The following is a 27,254-nucleotide window of genomic DNA, read 5'->3' as shown; positions in this document are numbered from 1 at the left end:
TCATTAATAAACAAAAGGTCTATTAGAGTTGAGTTCTGCCCACTTCTATACCTGGTCGGAAAATCAATTGCCTGGTATAGTGAATGTTCATGAAAGTACTCCAGAAGTGGGCAATTTGAATCTTCAACCCCTTCTGCAGCAACAAACCCATCAATCCACTGTAATTCCGGTACTTTAAAATCTCCAACAATAAGAACATTCTTATAATATTGCTTCATGACATTATTAATAGAATATACAATTGCTAGAAGGGAACTTTTCTGAAAAGGGGAGCTGGGACTTCTATAAAAACAGCCTTTGACTACAGGGAGACTTCGCTGCAGAATCGTTATCCATATTTGCTCAACCCAAGGTTCGTATTCTGAATTTACTGCAAGAGCTCTTACCTGGAGCGGAGATCTGACGGACACTGCTATCCCTCTACCATTTGGCTTTGACAGATTGGTGAGTAGCTAAAATCCAGGCACTTGTATTTGTGTATCAGTAAGAGCAAATGCAGTATGTTTAGGTTTCACCTCAGTAAAGGCAAAAACACTTACTTCATGCCTCGTTGATTGATCACCGGCTTAATTACATTCATCTTTGTGGTAATAAAGTCTATATTGCTATATAGTACCAAAAGTCCTTCAATAATAGTATTGTCGTCATTAGCTTCGCTTGATCAAGAATCACATAATTTAAAAGAAATGGTATCCGATATGGGTTCATAATTTTTGGTATCCGATCTAGCACTAACATACGGTTCAGTTTCTATATATTTCGTAGAGCCAACTTCACTAGTACTATCACAAACGGAAACACTACTTATAGATCTATTTACAAGTATTAAAGGGGTACCAGATTTATCTAAGATTCCCTGACATTCTCCTGCGATGGTGACTGACGCGTCGCGAGGGTCTGGCAGGTTTTTGACCCAATCTTATTTCCTCTGATTACTATGTCCACTTCTTCATTCAATTTTCTTTTATGCAGTTCTTCATACACATCTTTGTCTTTTTTCGCGATCATGCTTTGACACGTCATTTCTAAATTAAATGGCACTCTTTCTTTCAAAAGATTTCTGAAGGATTAACTTCTTTAGTTTGAAATTTGCCACAGAGAAGATAATTGGGATGGGACGTAGAGTACTGGGTCCTGGCACGGTTGTTAAGTTTCCTTGTCTGCGAACCATAATCCAGCCAGGGATTCTATAATCGTTAGCCAAATAATCACATACAAATCGGGCATCATCAGTTTGTTGAGAAACTCCGAAGACCACTATATTAAGTTTTTTTTTGTCTTTCACGATCCTCGGCAATGATTGCCTTTATGCAATTTTCGAACTGTTCATCTAAAGCTTCTTTCAATGTAGCAACTTCGGCAGTCACTAAATCTTTTAAGGCGTTAATATTCTTTGCTATTCCTAAGGATTGCTCAAGAGTATGAATCCTATCTTTTATTGCCTGAAACTCAGTGTCAATTTCCGCTTTAAGTTCCTCTTTAAAGCTAGGAAAAGAGTCCTTAACTGCCTGCTTCATCTTAACATCTAGGGTCATTACTGCATTTTCAAAACCACTAAGAGAGTTCTTAATAGACGCATCAACAACTCGTGCAATCTTGGAGCCATTAACATTGCTCGCTTGGATGTTTTCCTTGCACATTGGACATTTCCATTGACAACCCTTACAACGAGTCATTTTTGTAAGCAATATGTATTCTGGTTCTTAGAGCTCAAGACATTCGATACATCACCAGCAATCACAATCATCACAATTCATAGCGCTTGATTCCTCGCTTAAATTAATTGCACAAGACGAACATTTGTCCTGTCCTTTTACTGGGCTAGAACGTGCCCGTTTGTTACCAGCCATAACTCTTGGAAAATAGCCAAATATTCAGTGGTAAGTCACGGACAAATAACAAAGCACAAAATTCAAAACGACCTATGTTGTGGCCCACTGAAAGAAGGCTTCACGGTTCACTTAATGTCTATAAACTAATTATACCAGTCTCTATTACCTTTTGCTACACAATACTGTTATGTCATCTTTCAGAGAAATTTTGAATTCGGTGGAGAATAGGGATTTTCTCAAAATCATCGTTCGTGCCAAATTCAAAATCATAATCAAACGTGGATTCAGAGACCAAGTGTTCATGCGCAAATAAGAGTGTAACTTTGTGGGCACAGGTAGCATCTAGACATCAACAGGTAAATACAGTGTTATGATTATTCAGATTAAGCACTTTTTATTTGTCAATTTAGGAACTTTCAAACACTGATAAGTGTTCTTAGTCTCTTGTAAATTTGGGAAATTATTATTTCATGCCACTTGTTTTTATTCACTAATAACAGTATAGATCAACAAATGTCTATCAATAATATATCAGAAATACAAAATCTAGAATAATGTTATTTCATTGTAGCCTGGCAGGACAAATAGGTTTGCACTGTGGTTAGCCTGTTAAAATGTTACTTAGGGTACCACTGAATTGATTAAAACACAATTAATGAGGAGAAATGTCTTTATCTCACAAGTTAGGGGCACATATCCAGTGGTTCAAAATTAAGCATGCACATGAGGCTTCAAGCTTAACATAATGCTTATAAACTGCTTATGTACGTCTCTAATGTTTATTGTTCAACTTTATGTTCTTGGGGGCTAAAAAAACTTTCATAGAACCCACTAATTATGATAAATTTCACAGAGAAGAATTTCACATAGGCTAGGTTAATATTTTGACAAGAAAAGAAATCTTGACAAGAGAAGCTAGAACATACAATTTGGAATTAATGCTAGAATATCAACTACCTCTTGGTATTTTGGTATTCCCCTCTGACTCCCAGGAAGGAGATAGCCATAACAAAGGTATGTTTTGAACATATAGTGATAATTTGGTTTGCAAAATAAGTTGTTTCATAAATTAATTTTCTTTTCTCTTTCACAGGAAAATCAAAATACATATGAATATAAATCAGAGTAAAGAAAGTCTCTAACAGGAATAGGAACAAATCCTCAGGCATGCAAATTTTGTTATTCTCAATTTTCATGCAAATTTCTTTATATCTTTTTGCTTCAACACACAGAAGAAACTAAGTTAAAAGGTTTTTTAATGTCAAATGAAATATAAGGAAACATCAAAATTATCATTATGGCCTAATGCTTTTGCCATGATCTGTATTAAATAGGCCTACTGGTTTCCTCAACCATAATTTTTTCAAAGATAAATAAATAGCCAAATTAAGTCATATACCTGTCTCACTGATTGTATTTCAAGCAACTAGCTTAATGGAAAATGTGGTTTATCCCTGCTTTCCAGGGCTATAGTGAATAAAAGCTTGAGATTGCTATAACAGGTTCTGTGACTGAAAGATGACAGACTGCCAAAAGCTATATTTGTCAGTCAACTGTCTAGGGCCAAAACGAAAAGTGACCCCATTTTTCATCAAATGGGAAGTGCTTTTTAAGAAAGGATTTAATTGAATTTGGAACTCCCAGGGAGGTTTTTAAGAGGAAGGTTTCTAATATGTTGAGATTAAGGAGGGGTATTCTTAGCTGTATTTGCCTCAGGTAGCTTGGTACTGTAGTGTTTGTTTAGTAGTAGAAATTGAATAGAAGAATCTTTAAACAATTTTAAACTAAAATAAATAATCAAGTCAAAGTTGAAACTAATAAAAATTACCCCAAATAGAATCATTTCTTTCAAGTAGTGGAGATATTCCCTCTCTACTCTCCTGATTTTTTTTTTCAAAAGTGAGGGTGTTTGCTGTTGTGTCATTGGTGGAGGGGGTTTCCCCATCCGAGTAATTCAGGGAAAAATCTATTGAGTAACATAAAAACTGTTGCTCATTTTAAATTTCAACTTTGTTTTTTACTTTGAGCACATATCTTTTATTTTATTTTTAGTTAATCCATATTTGTTCTTAATAGAAAAATAATGAAAAAAATAAAAGGCCTTAAAAACCTAATCATCAAGTAAATGGTTGGATAGTTAATGGCGAAATTGTGCAAATATGCTATACTTCCTGTTTTGCCATGTTTGTTTAAGCAAAATTGTTTTCCCTGATAGGTAATAGTCTTTTACTTCCTAAAATCTATTTATAGAATTTGAGATTACCTAGTTTTACAACATCCAAAATGGATATGAATACACCCTGTAAATCTGCAAACAAGACAGATATGGGATCAGTGAAAAACAAGAAATCATTGAAAATATGAAAAGAAATCACCAAAAAGATAATAAGACTTAATCCTTTTTATAATCATACTAGCTGTTGGGGCGCTTCTCTCCCCCCCCCCAAGCCCCCCCGCGCGCGTAAGTCGTTACGTGCTATTGTAGTTGTGTCCCTGTGTCCCACCTGTGAATGAAGATAGATATATGTATATATTTTTAACTACGTAAACTTGCGAATATACAACATTCTTGGCTGTGTGCATATAAATAGATTGTCAGGTTTACCGACTCTTGAACATGCAACATATAATTGTCCATGGGAAAAACAATCTTTATTCAGATCTATACCTCAATATTCTAATGATTGCCCTTGAGCTTTGTTGATGGTGATTGCTAATTGAACATTCCCTGTGTCCCCATCGTCATTTATATATCCCCCTGTGCCCCTCGGCGTCCCCGTTGTTTTTGTTTCCCTGTGTCCCGGTCGTCATTTGTGTCCTGGTGTCCCAGTCTGTAATTTCTCTTTGAGTGTTGTGGTCGTCATTTATATTCCCTGTGTCCCGGTCGTCATTTTTGTCCTGGTTGTCATTTGTGTTCCGGTGTCCCAGTCTGTAATTTCTCTTTGAGTGTCCTGGTCGTCATTTATATTCCCTGTGTCCCGGTCGTCATTTGTGTCCCAGTGCTTTGTTGATGGTGATTGCTAATCGAACATTCCTTGTGTCCCGGTCGCTTTCTCTTTGTGTGTCCTGGTTGCTTTCTCTTTAGGTGTCCCGGTTGTCATTTATATTCCCTACTAGCTGTTGGGGTGGCACCAACACCTAGTAGGTGGGGCGCTTCGCGCCCCCCAAGCCCCCCCGCGCGCGTAAGTCGTTACGCGCCATTGTAGTTGTGTCCCTGTGTCCCACCTGTGAACAGATATATATATATATATATATATATATATATATATATATATATATATATATATATATATATATATATATATATATATATATATATATATATATATATATATATATATATATATATATATATTATGTTTTTAACTATGTAAAACATGCGAATATATGACATTCTTTGCTGTCCCATTGTCTGTGCATATAAAAAGATTGTCAGGTTTACTGACTCTTGAACATACAACATATAATTGTCCATGGGAAAAACAATCCGTATTCAGATCTATACCTCATTATTCTAATGATGTGTCCCTGTGTGCCGGTCGTCTTTTATATTCCTGTGTCCCGGTCGTCATTTTTGTCCTGGTGTCCCAGTTTGTAATTTTTCTTTGAGTGTCCCGGTCGTCATTTATATTCCCGGTGTCCCGGTCGTCATTTGTGTCCTGTTGCCCAGGTCTGTAATTTCTATTCAAACAATCCCTGTGTCCCGGTCGTCATTTATATATCCTGCCTGTGCCCCCGGCATCCCCACTGTAGTTGTGTCCCTGTGTCCCGGTCGTCATTTATATTCCCTGTGTCCCCGTTGTGATTTGTGTCTGGGTGTTCCAGTCTGTAATTTCTCTTTGAGGTTCCCGGTCGTCATTTATATTCCCTGTGTCCCGGTTGTCAATTGTGTCTCGGTGTCCCGGTGTCCCGGTATGTAATTTCATCAGTTGACAAACATGACGTCAGTCGACAAACAACTTCATGACGCATACAGCTCAATCCTTATAATGACGTCAGTGGACAAACATGACGTCAGTCGACACACAAACATGACGTCACTCGACACACACACACAGACAACTTATTTTTATATATATAGATAGATTAAATGGAAAAAAGTCCTTTAACTGAAAGTAAGGAGCAAAATTAAAACTCAAAACAAACAGAAATTACTCTGTATATTAAAGGGGCTTTTCCCTCCTGAATGTCCCGTTCTTTGTACTAGATTTTGACTCTTTCCCTCAACTTTACTTTTTAAAACAGTTTAAAAACTTTAGCGTAACGAGTAGGGCGTTGAGGAGGGAAAGCGCCTTTTATATATGGAGTAATTTCTGTTTGTTTTAAGTTTTAATGTTACTCTTTACTTTCAGTCAAAAAAATATTTTTATCATTTAATTTCTAAACGTTTTTAAATTAACAGTTTTCGATTTCAGCTGTCTGCAGATGAATAATTAAAATTCAATTTGTATGTTTTTTTTTGGCTAAATAGTTTTCTCCTAGTTTTGATCAGGAGATTTTGAGAAAAAAAAGAGTGGGGAGGAGGCCTAGTAGCCTTCCAATTTTTTGTTACTTAAAATGGCAACTAGAACTTCTAATTTCTTATGAATATTTTTTGAATGTTATACTTAACTTAGTAATTAACTTACGTAACGAAATTCTAAATTTGTATATTTATATTACGCATATGAGGGGGTTTGCCCCCTCGTTAAAAGCTTGCTCTTTACACTAAACCTTAAATCTCATCCCAATACTTTAAGAATGACCCCTGAATCACAATTGCCAAAGAATAAATAGTTGAAATTACTGAAAATACTTTAACACAATGAGCAAGCTATTTAGGAGGAGATGAACCCCACTTATGCATAATAATTTCTGTTTAAGTTTTAATTCTGCTTCTTATTTATATTTGAAAAAACTTTCCCACATTTATTTTTTCATTGTTTGTTTTTAATAGTGCTAGAATATTCTGTGCCCCCTTTGTGGGAATTATCTTCCCCCATGACAAAATCCTCCATGGATAGATCCTCCAACGTGACCCCCTCCCCTCAACCCCCCTCTTCAACAAAAAAATCCCCCTGAAAATGTCTGTACCAATAACCATTTCTAAACTTAAATGCTGGTCAAATTTTATAACATGCAGCCCCTCTCCCTTGGACTTTGGGGGAGTAAGTCGTCCCCAGAGACATTGTCATTAAGTTTTCGGACTATGCTAATCGAAATGACTATCTTAAAATTTTGGTCCATTGACTCTGAGAAAAAAATAAGTGTTGGAGGTGCCCTCCAATTTTTTCGGTCCCTTAAAAAGGACACTAGAACTTTTAGTTTCTGTTGGAATGGGCCCCTTCACTGCATTCTAGCACCACTGGGTTGATACAAACACCCCTGGAAAAAAAGAAAACCAATAAACACCCATGATCAGTCTCCTGGCTAAAAATACGAAATTCAAAATTTTTGTAGATAGGAGCTTGAACTTCCACAGTAGAGTTCTCTGATACTTTTTCCAACCATTTCCTCCTTTTTTCCAAAATAAGGTAAATTTTACCAGGCTTGTAACTTTTGATGGGTAAGACTAAATTTGATCAAACTTGTGTATCTAAAATCATCATAAAATCCAATTCTTTTGAAGTATCTATTATTATCAAAATTTCGGTTTTTAGAGTTTTGTTTACTATTGAACCGGGTAGCTCTTTACTAGAGTTTGTTACCAAAAACTGTTTGATTTGTTTCTGAACAAACTGTTTGATTTGTTTGATCATAATAATATTCTTACTGTAGCTAGATAGGTCAAGTTGGTTGTAGCTTAGTCATAGAAGTTAGTAGGGAGAAGGGATCAGCTTTTGAAATTATTTAATTGTTTTTAATTTTTTTACTTTTAATACTTAAATCAAAACTCCAATATAGCTCAAAATTCTCTTATTTGTAATTGAAACTCCTAGTGAGTGTTGATTACGTCTTATTCATTGCGTTTTGGATTCGTTTACTAACCCATAAATGTAGAACAGTCCTTATGTAAAATACCATGTCAACTTCTTGCTATTTTTACTTTTCGAAATATTTCTTTTACCCAGCTCTGCATCAGTATGTTGTACAAAATATCTGCTACAAACATAATACAGTGAATCAGAATATTATTTGTATGTTTTTTTCACAAATTAGAAATTTTATGCTCACAAATATGTGGTACCAATCCATAGGCTACTCTTTATCTAACTTTTTATTTATTTTACTCTTTATCTACTCAGCACTAGTATACCAAGCTTTGCTTGGTAAAGGAAATTTTTGACATAAAAACAATATTCATTCCCCTCTTCCTCTTTGGAAGGGTGTACCTCCCATACCCTGATTTACACAAAAAAAAAAATTCGTGTTATTTTTATAGATTTCGTTTTTTTTTCATAAAATAAAAAAGGGAGGGTAGTTTTCAAACTTTAGGTGTTCATTTTTCCCATCTGATTTGCATCTCTCGTTAGTTTTATTGAATATAATGTGTCTATCAAAATGCTGCCAAGAACTGTTGCCAAGATTTTCTCGATATTCTTAATCAAACATTTTCCAACGAGCAAATTAATAATTCAGAAAATATCATTTTGTGCTGTTTTAATTTATAAACATGAAAAGAAAAAACAAAGCACGCGTTTTTGGTGCCATATTTCATTTTATGATTGCCTTTTAAATTCAAATTTATAAATAGCAATTAAATATATAATTTGGTTTACCAATGACCATATCATTAGCTCTTTATGATATCCATCTGTCTGACCCAACCTTTACATTCCAAAAATGTCACCCAAATTGCACTTTTAGTGTGTAATGTTGCACTTTCTAGTCCTAGAACAGCTCTCTATGATTTTCCAGTGCCTAAATTCTGACGAAAAAATATAAGACGACTTATCATTGCTGCCCTCGTAAAAAAAAGTGATTTTCCTTTTTGTTCTATGAGGGTGGTTGCATTTTGCCTATATAATGTTTCAACAATGGTAATTTAAAGGAGCTACTTTTTGACTTGCTATGACATCATTTTGAAACCCACTCTACCCCCAATAACGTACAAATATATATTTGTATATTGGTATATTTCTCATGCACTCTGGCACCACTCTTGTTTCAACCTGTCCATCCATAAATTGAATCAACGCTGACGAAATAAAGAAATGGAAAATACATGAGAAATCTATAATTTGGGCTATATCTTTGCATATTGTGGGGTGTCGTGGATAAAGTATAATGGAATCGCGGTCAAAATGTATTAAACACAGTTATTTTTCATATTATCAAATAAGAATTGGTTTCTTAGCATGATTCCTTCTAAACAGCCTCCACCCTAGGCCTATACCAAAAACATTTGAAGCCTTTAACGTTATTCTAAAATAACAGAAACACCTAAAACTAGAATTTTACCTTCTGTTGTAATACAGAAATCCAGTAGTAATGTCATTCGATTCGGTATTTCCAAAAAGGTTTTCAGTTTAGTGGCTGGCCACTTCTGAGGGAGGACAACCAATATATACCTTATTTCATGCTCTATCCAAATATTATAACTGTTTTTCTGGTGGCACAGTCCCCCCCCAGACTTTTTTTAAATCATTTGCCCTGATTTACCCAAAAAAACTTCGTGTAATTTTTCTATATTTCTTTTTTTTCATAAAATACAAAAGGGATGGTAGTTTTCAAACTTTAGGAGTCAATTTTTCCCATGCGATTCACATCCAAGGTTAGTTTTATTTAATATAAGGTGTCTCCTTGATATTCTTAATGAAACAATTCCCAACGAGTAAATTAATAATTCAGAAAACATCATTTTTCTTTATTTTTTTATTTATAAACATGAAAAGAAAAACCAAAGCACACTTTTTGGGTGCCATATGTCACTTTATGATTGCCTTGTAAATTCAAATTCACAAAGAGCGATTAAACATAAAATTTAAATTATATTTAATCGTAATAATATATTTAATCGTAATTATATCTAATCGTATATTTAGTTAATCGTATATCTAATCGTATATTAATCGAACTTTTGGTTCCTTAGCCAGTTCCATAAAAACTAGCATTGTCGAGCTCTCATCTTTGATGTAATTTATAATATTCTTAAAAAATTTAATTTGTATGAATTTTAATTGCTTCTAACAGGCTAATAAAACCAATAAAGGGTGCAAATCCTTACTTTCTGTCTTTCGCTCAGAACTAACTTTATAAAGCAACGGTAAGTGGAACAAGAAAAAAAAGGTATTGAAAAGAGATTTGATTACCATCTTCGTCTTTTTATAGTAACACGAAAATGAAAGTGAAGACAATCTTAACATTGAAAGAAGTTCAACTTTAATCAAATTAATTTACAGATGTGATCTAATTAATGGTCCAACCTCAGCTCATTGGCTTATATTTGCGATGGCCCCTTTTGACTAAGAAACATGATTTACGCTTAGACTAATGGAAAACCATCGGAGTTTTCACGCTTTTTTTTAAACACCTTTAGGTTTGTATTTTTCACAAGTTTTCTAATATCCTTTTCCCCACAGGTGGTTTTAGAGACGAAGGGTTTAATAGCACTCACCCGGGCTTAAAAATTCGAGGGACACAAATTTGAAATAAAAAATCCAAAATTTATAATAGTTTCGTAGTTTGAAATAAAAATCTAAAATTTGTAGTTTTAAAATTGTATCTTTATTGAGACAAAGTAGGGGTTGCAGTTGGCAGTAAATTACTTACTTACTATAAATACCTATATGATAAAACGTAATACTTACTGTGAATATAAGCAAACTGAAATAGCCAGATCCACCTCTGTTTTTCCCTGAAGAATAGTTCATGCCCATTGACTATCCAGAAGTGCCTCTCCTCATACCCCCTTCCTTAATAAAAATGCTAGAATAGCGCTCCTTGTGTTTGCTAAACTGGATTTGCTCTCTAGTTTGAAGATTTAAAAAATGGTAAATATTAATTTTTAAAAAGCTAGGGATCTTAGCATAGAACTGTAGTTTTTATATTTTTTATGGCACTTGGTATTAACCAATATGGCACTTGATATTTAATTCGGAAAAAATAGAAACATTGAAGTATTTTTAACTTACGAACGGTTGATCAGATCTTAATGAAATTTGATGTTTGGAAGGATATCGTGTCTCAGAGCTGTTATTTTGAATCCCGAATTGATCTGGTGACATTGGGTGGGGGGATATGGGTGGGGGAAACCTAACATCTTGGAAAACACTTAGAGTGAAGGGATTGGGATGAAACTTGGTGGAAAAAATAAGCAAAAGTCCTAGATACATGATTGACATAATCGGAACGAATCCGCTCTCTTCGGGGTAGTTGGGGGGGGGGGGTTAATTCTTAAAAATTAGGTATTTTTAACTTACGAACGGGTGATTGGATCTCAATGAAATTTAATAATCAGAAGGATATCGTGTCTCGAAGCTCTTATTTTAAATCCCAACCGGATCTGGTGACATGGGGGGGGGAACCTAAAACTTGGAAAACACTTAGAGTGGAGGGATCGGGATGAAACTTTGTGGGAAAAATAAGCACAAGTCGTAGGTACATGATTGATATAACCGGAACGGATCCGCTCTTTTTGGGGTAGTTAGGGGGGGGGGGATTCTGAAAAATTAGAAAAAAACGAGGTATTTTTAACTTACGAACACGTGATCAAATCTCAATGAAATTTGATAGTTAGAAGGATATTGTTTTTCAGAGCTCTTATGTTAAATCCCAACCGGATCTTATGACATTGGGGGGGAGTTGGGAGGGGGAAACCTAAAACTTGGAAAACACTTAGAGTGGAGGGATCGGGATGAAACTTGGTGGGAAAAATAAGCACACGTCCTAGATACATGATTGACACAACCGGAATGGATCTGCTCTCTTTGGGGTAGTTGGGGGGGGGGGGGCTAATTCTGAAAAAATAGAAAAAATGAGGTATTTTTAACTTACGAACGGGTGATCGGATCTCAATGAAATTTAATATTTAGAAGGATATCGTGTCTCAAAGCTCTTATTTTAAATCCTGACCGGATCTGGTGACATTGGGGGAAGTTTGGGGTGGGGGAACCTAAAATAATGGAAAACGCTTAGATTGGAGGGATAGGTATGAAACTTGGTGGGACAAATAAGCAGAAGTCTTAGATACGTGATTTACATAATTAGAATGGATCCGATCGATTTGAGGGGGGGGGGCTAATTATGAAAATATAGAAAAATGACGTATTTTTAACTCACGAAGGAGTGATCGGATTTTAATGACACTTCATATTTGGAAGTACCTTGTAACTCAGACCTCTTATTTTAAACTTCAACCGGATCCAGAGTAATTGGGGGGGGGGCAGTAGGGGGACCGGAAATCTTAGAAAATACTTAAAGCGGTGAGATCAGGATGAAACTGGATTGGAAGAATAAAAACCTGTCTAAGATACGTGACTGACATAACCAGATATGATCTGCTCTCTTTGGTTGAGTTGGGGGGGGGGGAATTTTGAAAATTGAGATATTTGTAATTTATGAAAGGGTGACCAGATCTTAATGATATTTGATACTTAGAAGGGTCTTGTGCTTTAAAGCTCTAATTTTAAATTCCGACCAGATCCTGTGACAATGGGGGGAGTTGGAGGGGGAAACCGGAATTCTTGGAAAACGTGAAAATTGGGGTATTTTTATCTTACGAAAGGGTGATTGGATCTTAATGAAATTTGATATTTAGAAGGATATAGTGTCATAGAGCTCTTATTTTAAATCCCGATCGGATCTGGTCACATTGGGGGGAGTTTGGGGTGGGGGAACCTAAAATCATGGAAAACGTTTAGATTAGAGGGATCGGGATGAAACTTGGTGGGAAAAACAAGCAGAAGTCTTAGATACGTGATTTACATAATTGGCATAGATCCACCCTATTAGGGGGGGGGATAATTTTGAAAAATTAGAAGAAATGACGTATTGGATCTTCATGAAACTTCATATTTAGAAGTACCTCGTAACTCAGATCTCTTATTTTAAATCTCAAACGGATCTAGCGTAATTGGGGGGGGGGCAGTTGGGGGGACTGGAAATCTTAGAAAATACTTAAAGCCGTGAGATCAGGTTGAAACTGGATGGGAAGAATAAAAATCTTTCTAAGATACGCTACTGAAATAACCGGACGATCTTCTCTCTTTGGTCGAGTTGGGGGGGGGGGGGTAGTTTTGAAAATTGAGGTATTTGTAACTTACAGAAGGGTGGCCAGAGCTTAATGAAACTTGGTATTTAGAAGGATCTTGTCCTTTAAAGCTCTAATTTTAAATTCCGACCAGAATCTGTGACATTGGGGGGAGTGGGAGGGGGAAGCCGGAATTCTTGGGAAACGTGAAAATTGGGGTATTTTTTTTCTTACGAATAGGTGATTGGATCTTAATGAAATTTGATATTTAGAAGGAATTCATGTCTCAGAGCTCTTATTTCAAATCCCGATCAGATCTTTTGACATTGGGGGGAGTTGGTGGGGGAAACCTTGGAAAACACTTGGAGTGGAGGAATCGGGATGAAGCTTGGTGGATAGAATAAGCAAATGTCCTTGATACGGGATTGACGGAACCGTACTGGATTTGCTCTGTTTGGGGGAGTTGGGGGAGTGGTTCAGTGATTTGGCGAGTTTGGTGCTTCTGGACGTGCTAGGACGATGAAAATTGGTAGGCGTGTCAGGGAGCTGCACAAATTGACTTGATAAAGTTGTTTTCCCAGATTCGACCATCTCGGGGGCTAAAGGGAGAGGAAAAATTAGGTATTGATAACTTACGAGTGGGTGATCAGATCTTAATGAATTTTGATATTTAGAAGGACATCGTTTAGAAGAACATCTTATTTTAAATCCTGACCGGCATCAGTATTGAATCTGAGTTCAAAGTGAACACACCTGGATTAAATTGGATATTTTATCACCTTATTAATTCATTAAGCCCTTTTTAGCTTAAGAATTATGAACTATTTCAACACTCGGCTATAAGCTCTCATTGAATGAAAATTAGTTTCATTATAATTCAAGGTTTCGCAATAACTGGTTAAGGATAAAGTGACGTGTAACCTTGACCTACATAAGATGATTATCAAAAGAACTATTTGTGCATGAATTGTAGAAAAAAATATTTATTGAGCTATTATTATTGAACTAATTGAACCAGCGTGATGCCTGTTACCAGTGACGATAATCCTGTCCTTGTTTACTCGCCGGTATTGAATTTTGTGCTGAGCAATTTGCTAATTGGAGCAGAGGATGACGTGATTAAAAGGCATGGAGTGGAGTTTTTGACTCTAATTCGGTCAAGGTGGCAAAGATGTTATTGTCGCAGCTTTGTCCGGGTCATGAAGATTGCCCTATTCGTAAGGGAAATAATGCATTGGTTAGCCATTTCAGCGACATAATTACTTTATTAAAATCTCTTGACGAGACTAACACTGATGTTCTGACATTCGTCATAAAGCGTCCTACGGAAGTACCCTGCCTTCCTGCCACTGCCTACACCTCTTTATTCTCAAAATTTAATGAGCTCCATCAAGTTGTTTTGGGAATGTCTTCAAAACTTGACAAATATGAATTGAGCTTCCCCCATTTACCCAAACCGGCTTCAGTGCTAGATTCGCATGCAACAGTTATCGTCTCAAAGGTGCCGGACGCCTTATCTGACCCTCTTAAGCGAAAAGCTGCTATAGACCAAATTACTGGACATGAATTAGTTCGTAGCATAAAGCCCATCAATGACAAGTGGTATATTAATATGGACAAGTCTGCTACGAAGGACTTCTGCTCGTCAATCCAGAACATAACCTCCGGTACTACAACAAAAGTGGTTTTCAAGCGGTTTTATGGTATATCACGAAATATTCCTACCGACGTTGACATTACGGTACTCGGAAGCCAACACGGTATCATAGATGCTAAGAGATTGGGCCTATCTAAGTGTGTGAAAATTGAGTTTTTGGATTCTTTTGCGCAATCTACGTTTTTTCAAGCATGGCCTCAGAGTGGACTATGAAATTTTTTCTGTTTACGAGTCTATGGACCTACCCAAATGCTGTTTTAAATGCCGATCACTAGACCATCTACAGTACTCCTGTCCCAGCGTTCTCCCGAAATGTGCTCGTTGTGGAGGGCCACACATATCAACAAAAGATGAGCCATGCATTGCTGATACCAATTGCGCAAATTGCGGCCAAAAACACCCTTCCTATAGCTTTTCCTGCTCCGTTATTAAGAATAGAATAAACTGCAAATCCACCTTTCAACCATGAGTGCATCAATCTCAGTTATTTCGTTCAATATAAATGGCACCAAAGATAAGGATTTTGCTATTGATGAGTTGTATGGTTCCTACGATTTGGTATGTTTCTAGTAGCATCTTCTCACTGCTTCAAGTTTGAATGTTTTGCGTCGAAGTCAGCATCATACTGCATTCCTGAGTCCAGCAAAAGCTACTGGCGGTCGCCCTTCCGGTGGACTAGCCTGTGTCTTTAAACGGGACATTCATCTACCCTCCCCAGTACTCTTCTACTCCAACGAATTTTTTTTGGCTGTGCGTGTCGGCAGTATTGTATTTATAAACTCTTATCTTCCGTATGAAGGATACTTGATCAGATCCTTAACTAAATTCGGAAAGGCGTGTGGTCTGCTTAAGAATCTTGTGAATCAGGTACTGTTAAACTCTCTACAGTATATAATAATTGGGGACCTAAATACTGATATTAATCGATCTTCTGTAAGAAGTGAGCTGCCTTTTGATTGTCTTCCTTCATACCGCGTTGTGCCCAAATCCCACAATTTTTCATATGTTCATCATTCTGGAAGCACAAGTGATATTGACCATATTATTTGCTCGCCTGGTATTATCTCTTCTTCTGCTTCTGTTCATGTTAACGAGCAAGATACTGACCACATGCTAATTTCAGCGACATTTACAATGGATATTGATCTATCGGAAACCAATTGCTCGCTAGAAAAATCGAAGTGGTTTGAAAAAAGTAATTGGAGCAAAGCCAATATACCGCACTATATCTCTAACTTGACAACCCTTCTTTCTACCATAGGTGTTCCATATCATCTTCTTCAAAGCCAGGTACCTACGAATGATAAAGCCGATATTAACTGTTATTATAACCAACTTGTGATGTGTATGAAAAGGGCAGAAGAAGCTGCCAAACCTCGGCAACGTATTCGTAAAAAAACACAAAAACCTATCTGGTCAATGGACCCTTGCTTAAAGTCGATAAAAAATAAAGCAAAATTATGGCTCCAGATATGGAATGAATGTGGTCGGCCAAGTTCTGGGTGTGTCGCTGATATCAAACGTAAAACTAAAACCAATTATAAACGTTATCTGAGGTCGGCACGTTACCACGGTATGGATTTCCCTGTAAGTAGGGAGGATTGGCGAAAAGTGATCAATTCTGACAAGATAAATGATGAAACTATGACAAGTAATTGCCTTCCAACTTCAGCTTGGTATACACATTATTCTTCGATTTTTTTAGTGATTAATTATTCAGTGTATTCTGTATATACTCGCCTTCTTACCCCCCTTTAGTACAACGTTTTCGCAACGCCATATAGTGCCCATATCTTTTTCATCTGTAGTTAATGCTGTTAAAAGTTTAAAATCTGATTCAATAGATAAGGATGGTATTTCTAAGATGCATATGCCGATTGAATGCACCCCCCTTATATCTCACTTTCAGCTTCTTTTTCAAATATGTCTATATACTTCATACGTACCTGAGAGTTCTCTGTGTGGAACTGTTTCGTCAATTTTAAAAAGGGGAAAGTCACTGATTGATTGTTCTTGCTATCGACCTATTACTGTATCTTGTAATATTAGTAAGGTTTTTGAGTATATCCTTCTACCATTTTCGACTAAAAATATTATTGAGGATGACAACCAATTTGGTTTCGGAGTGGGGTGGGTTGTCAGCATGCGCATAAGATTCTATCTCTTCTATTGGCTGATAATTCTTCCAAGGGAAATGGTCTTTATATTTGTGCTTTGGATCTTTCGAAAGCGTTTGATAGTGTGGTCCATAGTCAGCTCATTTTTTCCATGTATAATTCTGGGGTCAATCTCTCTATTATAATGCTTCTTAGGTTTTGGTATTCAAATTCGTTTCTTCAATTAGGATCTGCACCAGACACTATTATAAGAATGCGAAGAGGAGTTAGGCTGGGTGGTGTTCTGTCCCCTACGCTTTTTAAGATTTGTATTTGTAGTGTGCTGGCTAAGATTTCAGGTACATACCTTTCTGATCTTGCGGATGTTTCTTATCTTGCGTATGCTGACGACTTGCTTCTTATTAGCCGTTCCAACAAGGGTCTTTCCAAAATGGTCTCTATGGTTTCTGATGCTTTCTCTGATATTGGTCTTTCAATTAACATAGATAAATGTGAGTTTCTTCCCTATAACTGTATTACTGCTACTCCCCTTAACTGTAATAACTTCACTATCCCTCTTGTTGATTGTATTCGTTGGCTTGGTATCTCTATTACTAACAATCTTTCGAGCTTACTTTAGCGTACTGTTTGTGATATAAGTAAAAAGATTCAGATTGGTTATACAAAAATTGTTGCAAATAGAGGGAAGTATAATAGACGTGCGCTGGCTAAACTTTATTCTACTTTCTGTGATCATTCTGTCCTTTATGCTTCAGGTCTTTTCCCCCTTCTTAATAATGGTAATTTAAAAAGAATTCGGATAAATTATTTCAAATTTTGCAAATTTCTTCTGTTTCTTCCACCTTGGACAAAAAACCGGACTCTTGTTAAAAAATTCTCAGTTCTTGACATAACTTTAAAGTTGGAGATTCTTCACAGACAACTCTCCAGTACAGCTTCTGCGCGCCTATCCCCTCACCACCGTCTTATCCGTTTTTTTCGTTGACTTTGTGTGTGTATTTGTTTTTCTCTTTGTGTTTTTTTTAATTTCATTTTTTGTGTGTATCTAATGTTCATTTTTTTTCATAGTTCGTTATTTTGTGTGTTTATTTAATTTTTTGTATTAACGTAAAAAATTTCTATTGTCATTACTTTTCATTTTTGTATGTTTTGCTTTTTGTGTGTGTATTTAATTGTTTGTACTTCACATTTTAATACTTTTATAGTGTTGTTGTGGGTAAGAAACAAATTATTATTATTAATATTATTATTAAGCCTCTTATTTTCCTTTTAAATCCATCTATTGATTCATAGAATTTTGTTAGAGCTTATACCATATGATCTCTTGGCTCTCAGCTCTTATTGCCTCATCACAAGTTTCATACGATCTATTAGCTCTTGTTCTACATTAAGATCTAAATATATTTATTATTTTGATTTTGAGAAGATAATTATAAATTTTGAAGCAATCAGAAATGGGGCGTTATGATATGAACTGCCCCCCAGAAAGCTTCGTAATAGAGTTTCAATTTGGTTAAATCACTATATTCAAACAAAAGTACATAATTAATTTTCCAAAGTGGTTTAAAACTAAAGCGATATATTTATAATAAATGTTTTACCAACCAGAGGCATATTTCTCTTACCATCAAAGGTATTAGAAACAAAATAAAATGGTGAGATTGAATTCGTCTTAGTCCTAATATTGCAAACCAGGAATCCAAAATGGCAAACAGACCAAAACAGTTTGCTAACCCCTCCTTGAAAAATAATATTCTGTCTAACTGGTGACTGCCACTTTTTCTCCTTGAATGTTTTGACTCTCTAAATTGTCTCAGACCTCTAATTCGGATTATTTCTTTCAGTTACTTCTTTAAAATTAAGTTAATCTTTTTACAATCTTGCAATATAAGCTTTGCAATATAATCTTTCTTTAAAGTAGTGGAAATATTCCCTGTCTACTATCCTGATTTTTCAGGTAGATTTCAGGTAGAAAGGACCAGTCTAGAAGACAGTATTCCTCGGAATAAAAAAAAATAATAATAATGCCAATATGTTTTAAGCCACTGTGTTAGACTCTAGACTCTATAAGGCTCTTTCGACGGAATTTCTGAACAGCATCTTATAAACAGCTGTTGAATAAAAATAAGAATTGTCAAATTTGATAAAACCAACAAAAGCAGCCTACTACTTATTTATATCCTAGAAATATATACAAGTTTTTGGGGTGATGGGGCAAGTGGGACTGTGCATTAAAACTGGAAGTGATTCTGAAAATCTTAAGTTTCAAATATATGTTAAAAATTTATGCTGATTAAACAAATTAAAAATTTCATTACCGAATGTAATTTTAATATAATATTATACATTTAAGAGGGGATATAAATTTCAGTCGAATTCAAATATTAGTTCATTCTCATTATATATTTTTTAACCTTTTAGCGGTATTTTTACATTTTTAAAAAAATGAGATATTTGTTGATTTTTTCGTTTCATTTTTAACGTTTTCAGGATATTGATGTCAGTAGTAACTTGCTATTGAAAACATGATAAAAGTATTACCTACATACTATCTGTTTCGGTGCTACTCTGTAGTGAGTTTTTTTAATATTCTAATTCAACAAACTGATAATTTGAAGTATTTCTTTCCCTTCTTCTTTAATTTTTAATTAAGTTTGATCTGTGATAAGATAGCTTAAAAACAGGAAAATACCGGTGAGACAATTTACATCCTAATCATGTATTACTTTTGAAACGCTCACTTTCTATTTATAATTGTTATGCTAGCTTTAATTTTTGTTGTTTTTTTTACTTTAGAGATAATGAGTTCTACTTTGAGCACTTCTGATGGTATAATTCAACCAGAACTCTTAGGCCCAAAACTAATCATTGTCGTGAAAAGGCTGAGAGAGAAGACTATAGAAGAATTAACTGCTGGGATCTGGCGTTGTGACTCCTGTGGGAAAACAGAGAAATCATTTTTGATGCTGAATCTTCATTTTGACACTGGCTGTGAAAAACTTTCACCAATCGAGTGCGATGTCTGCCCTGCAGTAGCTCGTGATTACAGAGAGTTTGTTCCACATTTTATGGAACACCAAATGGGAGAAACAAGACGATGCCCCATTTGTTTGTGTGAATGCACTGATGATATAAAACAACATCTAATAATAAAAGGTCACTTTTCACCAAACCTATCTGAACTGGACCTGAAGGAAAATGCATTGCTATTGGTTTCACAGAATCCGTCCACTAACGGTTGCTCAAATTCACATGAATCAGAATCAGAAGCGAAAAGTTTAGAAAATCGGGAAATAATTTCTAATAGTCACTTGCACTTTAAAAACCGCGGAAAATTAGAAAGATGTCCAAGAACAAACACGGGGAAAATACTAAATAAGTGTGATGTAGGCAAGAAACGCTTTTTTCATTCAAGCAGTTTGAATATTCACCATAGATTGCATAAAGATGAAAAACCGTTTAAGTGTGACGTGTGTAACAAATGTTTTACTAACAACAGCAATTTAATTAGACACAAGAGAACACACACATGTGAAAAACCGTTTAAATGTGACGTATGTAACAAAAGCTTTTCTCAATCAGGCAATTTGAATATGCACCAAAGATCGCACACAGGTGAAAAACCGTTTAAATGTGAGGTATGTAACAAAGGCTTTTCTCAATCAAGCCATTTGAATGTGCACCAAAGATTGCATACAGGTGAAAAACCGTTTAAATGTGACGTATGTAACAAATGTTTTTCTGTAAACGGCAATTTAATTAAACACCAGAGAAAACACACAGGTGAAAAACCGTTTAAATGTGACGTATGTAACAAAGGTTTTTCTAATTCAGGCGATTTGATTAAGCACCACAGAGTGCATACAGGTGAAAAACCGTTTAAATGTGACGTATGTAACAAAGGCTTTTCTGAATCAAGTTATTTGAACACACACAAAAGATTGCATACAGGTGAACAACCTTTAAATGTGACATATGTAACAAATATTTTTCTGTAAACGGCAATTTAATTACACACCAGAGAACACACACAGGTGAAAAACCGTTTAAATGTGTCGAATGTAACAAAGGGTTTTCTGCATCAGGCCATTTGAATGTGCACCAAAGATTGCATAAAGGTGAAAAACCGTTTAAATGTGATGTGTGTAAGAAATGCTTTTCTAAACATCAGAATTTGGACGCGCATAAAAAACTACATACAAGGTTAAAAACTGTTTAAATGTGATAAACGTAACAGATGTTTTAATGAATACGGTAATTTGATTGAAAACAAGACAAAACACAGAGGTGAAAACCGTTTAAATATAATGTGTGGAAAAGATGCTTTTATTAAGCAGTTCACTTTGGAATTATGGGGAAGCTGAACTTCGGGGCTTCTTAGATCATCTTAACACTTATGACCGAAATTTGCAGTTCACCCTTGAAGTTGAAATTGAAAATAAACTACCGTTTTTAGATGTATTAATTATTCGTAATGCTGATGAACTGGATTTTACTATATATCGAAAGCCAACACAAAACAATAGATATCTTCACTTTAATTCAAATCAACCCCCAAAAGTTAAAAGAGCAGTTGTAATTTCCCTCATTGATCGTGCCCTAAATATTTCCTCCCATTCATATATAAATGCAGAAATAAATTTTATCAGAGATATTCTTTTTGGTAATTGATACCCCATTCCTTTTGTAAATAAAATAATTAGCCGTAGAATAAAAAGACGTTCTTGTAAAATCGAAGAAGATACTTCACAATGTGAGGCTATTGATAAGCCCTCAAATATTGTCTATCTTCCGTATATCCCAAAGATTACAACAAAATTAAAAAATATTTGCACAAAAAATAATCTGTACATAGTTTTTACTAATAATTTTAAAATCATCAATTTCTTAAATTCGGGTAAAGATAAGACCCCAGTTACTCGCCAAAGAGGGGTCTATCAAATACCCTGTGATTGCGGAAAATACTATGTCGGCAGGACCCATCAGAATCTAGACAAAAGTTTACAACAGCATAAAAATGACATAGACAAGGCCTTAATTTCAAATGGTTCCAACAATTCCTTTGATTCTGCTCTAGGTTGGCATATATTTAATAATCCGTCCCACATAATACTTTTTGAAAACTCTTCACTCATTAGTAATGATTTGGGAATAAAACAAGTGGTTCGAGAATCAATTGAAATTAATCTCAAATTAAATAAAAATATTTCTTTGAACAGGGACTTGGGGGAATACTCACTAAATTCTTTATACTCAAATTTAATTAAAAATGATCTAACAAAATATTTTACTAAACCAATTTATAATAGTACTGAACCAACTACGAAAAGGCCTTTGAGACAGGCTGCTAAACAAGCAAGATTAGCTTTAAGAAATTGCATCTAATCATTTTATTCTCTTTAGTTTGAATGAGTTTATATTTCTTCATTAAATTCTTTTCGCCAGTCCTGGTTGAACTTCGCTGAAGTAAGGATGCTAGGGCTATATTTTTAAAAAAAAATTGTTTTAATAAGTGTTTTTATATTAAGTTTTAATTCTCACAATTTGATGTAAGTTCTTTTATATATATATATAGTATTGTATTGTGCTGAAGACGGCCCTTGGACATAGGGCCGAAATATCTACATAAATAATTTCCATTGTCTTGAAAAAACTTTCCCTATTGTTTCTACGTTGTATTTGTTTGAGATAGAGTCTGCTAGAGACACTCTAGAAAACCAGCACTTTCAAATTCTTTGAGCTATCAAACTTTTATGTTGAACTTATGCGCGTTACCTCACTCAAGTGCTGGTGCCAAAAGACAATTTTCTCAACTAACAAACATTAAAACTAACTTGCGAAATCGGTTGGAAATAAAAACTGTGGATTCTCTCATGCATGTAAAGCAGATGGTTACTCGTAGTGCTGCGTCAGTGGATCGGTGGCAGATTTTGCCAATATTACTTAACAACTTTTCGAGGTGGTACTGCAAGGCTTACGACAAGGATGAGAAAATAGAGAATGAATCTGAACCTGACCTATTTGACTGACCAATCAGAAAACCAAATAACGGAAATCAGATTGATGTAGCCGAGGTTTTTTTCTCCAAAATGGTTAACCACTAGAAACTGATTTTTTTTTCAAAAATGAAAGCTGAAGCTTTGAACAGATTTCTTGTACAGGAATTATGCATTAAAGTTTAATTCTGCATTAAAGCATAAGCACGTCAGAACAAATACATTGATAAAATAAATGGTAAGGGATAAACATAGTTACAAAGTTAAATCCATTATTAAAATGTGGAACAAAATAGGGAACGAAAGTTTGGTCATGTCCTCATGGTCAACAATTGGGGACACAAATCAAGTTGGGTATTTGGAGCTCAACAAGCATTAAGTCTTGTATTAGGAAGGATTGGGGGGTTTTCTTTGAAGAGGGGAAGAAAACGTCGATGATAGTTCGAACTAAGGCACTTGTGCCCAAAGTTCATGGTAAGGAAGTGACGTTGTGATTCCAATGTAGTGAGTTCAAGTCTATCCAAACCTTCATCGTAAGTAGTATAGGACGTCCCTAGTGTAATTTTTATAGCTCTTTTTTGAATGCTTTCAATTTTAGAACATTGGGATGTGGTTAACCCAGGGTGCAAGACAAGGCAAGCATATTCAAGATAAGGTCTTATATAAGAACAATAAATTATTTTAAGGTTCTGAATTGATTTGGAAAATCGTTTGAGAAGGGAGAAATATTTAAGGAGAAAACCACCTGTTTTAAATAAGTCAAAAGAGTGAGATTTCTATTTAAGATCATTGTCCAAGTGCACACTAAGCAGCTTAATCATGTTTAAATTTGGAATGCAAAGGTAATTATTGATTGGGGGTACATTTTTTAAAAAGGAGAATAGCATTAAACTGCTTTTCTGTATGCTTAGATTGAGTTTAACATTGTCAAGGTCGTTCTTTAAGTTGTTAATGAGTGAGTCAAGTTAAACGCCCAAAGTGTTTGGAGTTTGACAAAGGTTAAGTAATGTCAATTCATCCAATGTCATGCAAATTTAAAAGTGTTGTCAAAATTTGGTAAAACATTGTTAAAAACAATTAAAAATACTAAAGGATCCAATTTAGTCCCTTGGGATGCTCCACAGGAGATCGAGGTAAAACCTGATGAATCTCTGTTAGGGATGACTACACATTGCTCACGATCAGACAAAAAACTAGCTACCATACGTAAAACAAAATCTCTGACACCTAAAGCTTTTGCATTATCAGTAACTGTCTGATGATCCAGGTTGTCAAAGGCTTTGCTAATATCAGCAAAAACAGCCTCAACGTAGGAACTACTTAACTCAAGATGTTTGAAAACAGTGTCAAGTATATAACATAAACAATGGGTGGTGCTATGATTCGGCCTTAAGCCAAACTGATTTGGGTTAATTTTATCTTGAATATCGTCAAAGAGGAAATTGTAAATAAAACTTTCAAAAATTGTAGAGAAAATAGAGGTTTTTGGTATTGGTCTTAAGTCGGAGGGAACTACTGGGGTCTTGTTTTTCAGTATAGCATAATAGCTCGCTTAAAACACACTGGAAAAATACTATCTACAAGTTGAAGGAAAATAATCCTTTATGATGTCCGCACTCACTGGGTTGCCATTACTATCCAGCAAAAGAAACTTAGAAGAGACCTTTCCCATGAGATCTTGGATACATTTGTGGAAATCCTTAGGGTTAGAATACAGTAACTTATTGAGTACGTGAGTACCGTGCTCTTTTCTTGCTTTACGGATTTCACTAATAACAATGTTTCGAAGTTTTCGAGATTCTTGAAAAATCCTTCCTTAAAGAGTCTATCGCGTTCATTTATTAGGCACAAAGTTTTTTTTATCTATCCATGGTTTACAAGTTGATTTGCGATTGACTTATTTCACTGGAAAGGTGTCATAGTATAACTGGAAAAGTTCTGCTGAAAACTTAGAAGCCATTTTATCACCATTAGTAAGACATAGGATATTGGCCCAGGATTTGGAGTTAAGTTTTACTTTGAAATGGGAAATCTTCTCGTCAGTAATGGGTCTATATGAATAACTGATCAATGGTTTAGGGGGAAAGGATGATAAAGGGGTCTAAAAGATGCATAGATGGTCACTTGTCCCTAATGGAGGGGCTATTTTTTGGGCAAAGTAGTAATCTTCAATTTTGGTAAAAATCAAGTCTTGGGTTTTATCGCTGCGTGTAGGCGACTTGACAACCTGATCAAAACTAAGAGCAGTGCTAAGCCACTTTTGGTCTAGCTCATTAAAATCACCACATAATGTAATGGCAGCATAGTGGTACTTGCGGCGAATTCTGTCAGTATAAAGCCACGAAGCCACTTTTGGTCTAGCTCATTAAAATCACCAAATACTGTAATTGCAGCATAGTGGTACTTGCGGCGAATTCTGTCAGTATAAAGCCACGAAGCCATATTTGGTCTAGCTCATTAAAATCACCACATACTGTAATTGCAGCATAGTGGTACTTGCGGCGAATTCTGTCAGTATGAAGTTGCAGATATGCCGTCAGCTCCCTTTTAAATCCACTACGAGGAGGGTAAAATAAATAATACAAAAAATCATGCAAGATAAGTCTTTTGGGAGGTTTTTGGGTCTGGTTCAGAGCCATAAAACTTCAGTTTTGAGTTGTTCTCTATTTCAGAAAATGAAAGAATCCGATTTGGGAGGGTACACTTACAAAAAAAGCCACTCCTCCACCATGAGATAGAGGAATACCATCTTTATCCAATCTGGGCTTAAAATCATTAAGCCCCAGTCTGTGGGAAATGATAGACAAAATTTTGTAGAAGATCTGATATTCTACTGAAGGAAAAGAGGGAGCGAAGGCAATTAAGCCGTGTCAGCAGCGACAGACATCGTATCTGTAGTCTGCTGACGCAAATCTTTTAAGCCCTGTCTTCATTATGGTGTTTTTCGGCCGAAACGTCTGGGGTGGCTCATAGTGAAGACAGGTTTTTATAGCCGTTTTCGTTTTCTCGCCGTACAGAGTAGACATTTTGGCTGAAAACGTATAAACTAAACAACACAATTTGTCATTCATCTTAGTTGTACTCCAACATTTCTTTACGTTCCTGTAAAACCGCAAACGTAACACAAATGACTCAAAATTTTCTGCAGCTCCTGAAATAAGACTGCGCTTTCGAATTTTTTGCCGAAAACGACGAAAACGAAAACTGTTGGGCTTTACTGAGTTTTCGGAAGAAGAATAACTATTACAACCGAAGGTTCGAGAGAACCAGACAATTTGTACTAAATTATTTTTCTTCTTGGCGTCTAAGGCGATTTGAGGTTTTAAATGGGACTTTACTTATTTAAAGAACCGCTTTGCTTTTACTTGAAAAAGAGGAACGCAAATCTGACCCTGGAGTTGCGAGAAAACCATTTAAAGCCTTTTTTGTCAACTTTTAAAGTATACTGGCTAATTTTCTAGGAGGACACTAAAAGTGTCCCTTTTTTGAAAAAATGTTGAGAAACATAAAAATTTTAGCACTTGAATATGAATTGAAATTAATTTTAAAGAACTCTATTAAGTTTTTAAACAAAAGTAAAGACAGGATTAAATAATTATTAAAGAATAAATAAAAAACCAAAACGAACAGAAGTTAAATAATCAATCATAGCAAACAAACATAAAACAGGTACTAATAAAAATTAATAAATAAATCTCAAAACGAGTAAAACTTAAATAAAATATGCCAATCAAGCTTAGAACAGACAATCATCGCTACAAAGAAGTGTCTACTCACTACCCCCTTCCCTAATGTTAAACGTATAAAGCATACTGTGTTATTGGTGCTTTACTGAAAACTATATGTCTTAAAAAGTCATGAAAAGAACTAATAAAATTAAACTGGACATTTGATATGTAATGATACTGATTGCAGAAAACTCATCAATTCAAGATTTTATTTCGGTTTTATTCTTATTTTCGATGTCTTAATAAGAACAAAAAGAAATTTTTTTATATATTTCGTTTTCAGTAAAAGTGTAATAATGCAGTAGGCTTTACACTTTTACAGTTAGGGAAGGGGGCAATAGCAAAACTCTTGTTTGTAGTGATATATATATATATATATATATATATATATATATATATATATATATATATATATATATATATATATATATATATATATAGTTGTCTGTGTGTGTGTCGAGTGACGTCATGTTTGCGTGTCGACTGACGTCATTACTAGGATTGAGCTGTATGCGTCATGAAGTTGTTTGTCGACTGACGTCATGTTTGTCAACTGATGAAATTACATACCGGGACACCGGGACACAAATGACGACCGGGACACAGGGAATATAAATGACGACCGGGAACCTCAAAGAGAAATTACAGACTGGGACACCCGGACACAAATCACGACCGGGACACAGGGAATATAAATGACGACCAGGACACAACTACAACGGGGACGCCGGGGGCACAGGCAGGATATATAAATGACGACCGAGACACAGGGATTGCTCGAATAGAAATTACAGACCGGGACACAAATGACGAC

The 27,254-nt window shown here is 35.4% G+C and overlaps 2 protein-coding genes across 2 annotated transcripts in view; one reads left to right on the top strand and one right to left on the bottom strand.

Annotated features, from left to right (window-relative positions):
* LOC136034439 (uncharacterized) overlaps positions 1–27,254 on the bottom strand; it is a 179,473-nt gene that overhangs the window by 109,707 nt on the left and 42,512 nt on the right. The window lies entirely within an intron of this gene.
* Positions 1,989–21,551, top strand: LOC136034433 (zinc finger protein 664-like). The gene is made up of 2 exons (XM_065715608.1): positions 1,989–2,188; positions 19,513–21,551. Exon 2 carries the CDS (start codon positions 19,518–19,520, stop codon positions 20,712–20,714), a length of 1,197 nt encoding a protein of 398 aa, XP_065571680.1. The 5' UTR covers positions 1,989–2,188; positions 19,513–19,517; the 3' UTR covers positions 20,715–21,551.

Source organism: Artemia franciscana, chromosome 13 (genome assembly GCF_032884065.1).
Source record: "Artemia franciscana chromosome 13, ASM3288406v1, whole genome shotgun sequence".
Classification (NCBI taxonomy): Eukaryota; Metazoa; Arthropoda; class Branchiopoda; order Anostraca; family Artemiidae; genus Artemia; species Artemia franciscana.
This window is presented reverse-complemented; position numbering and strand designations above follow the sequence as displayed.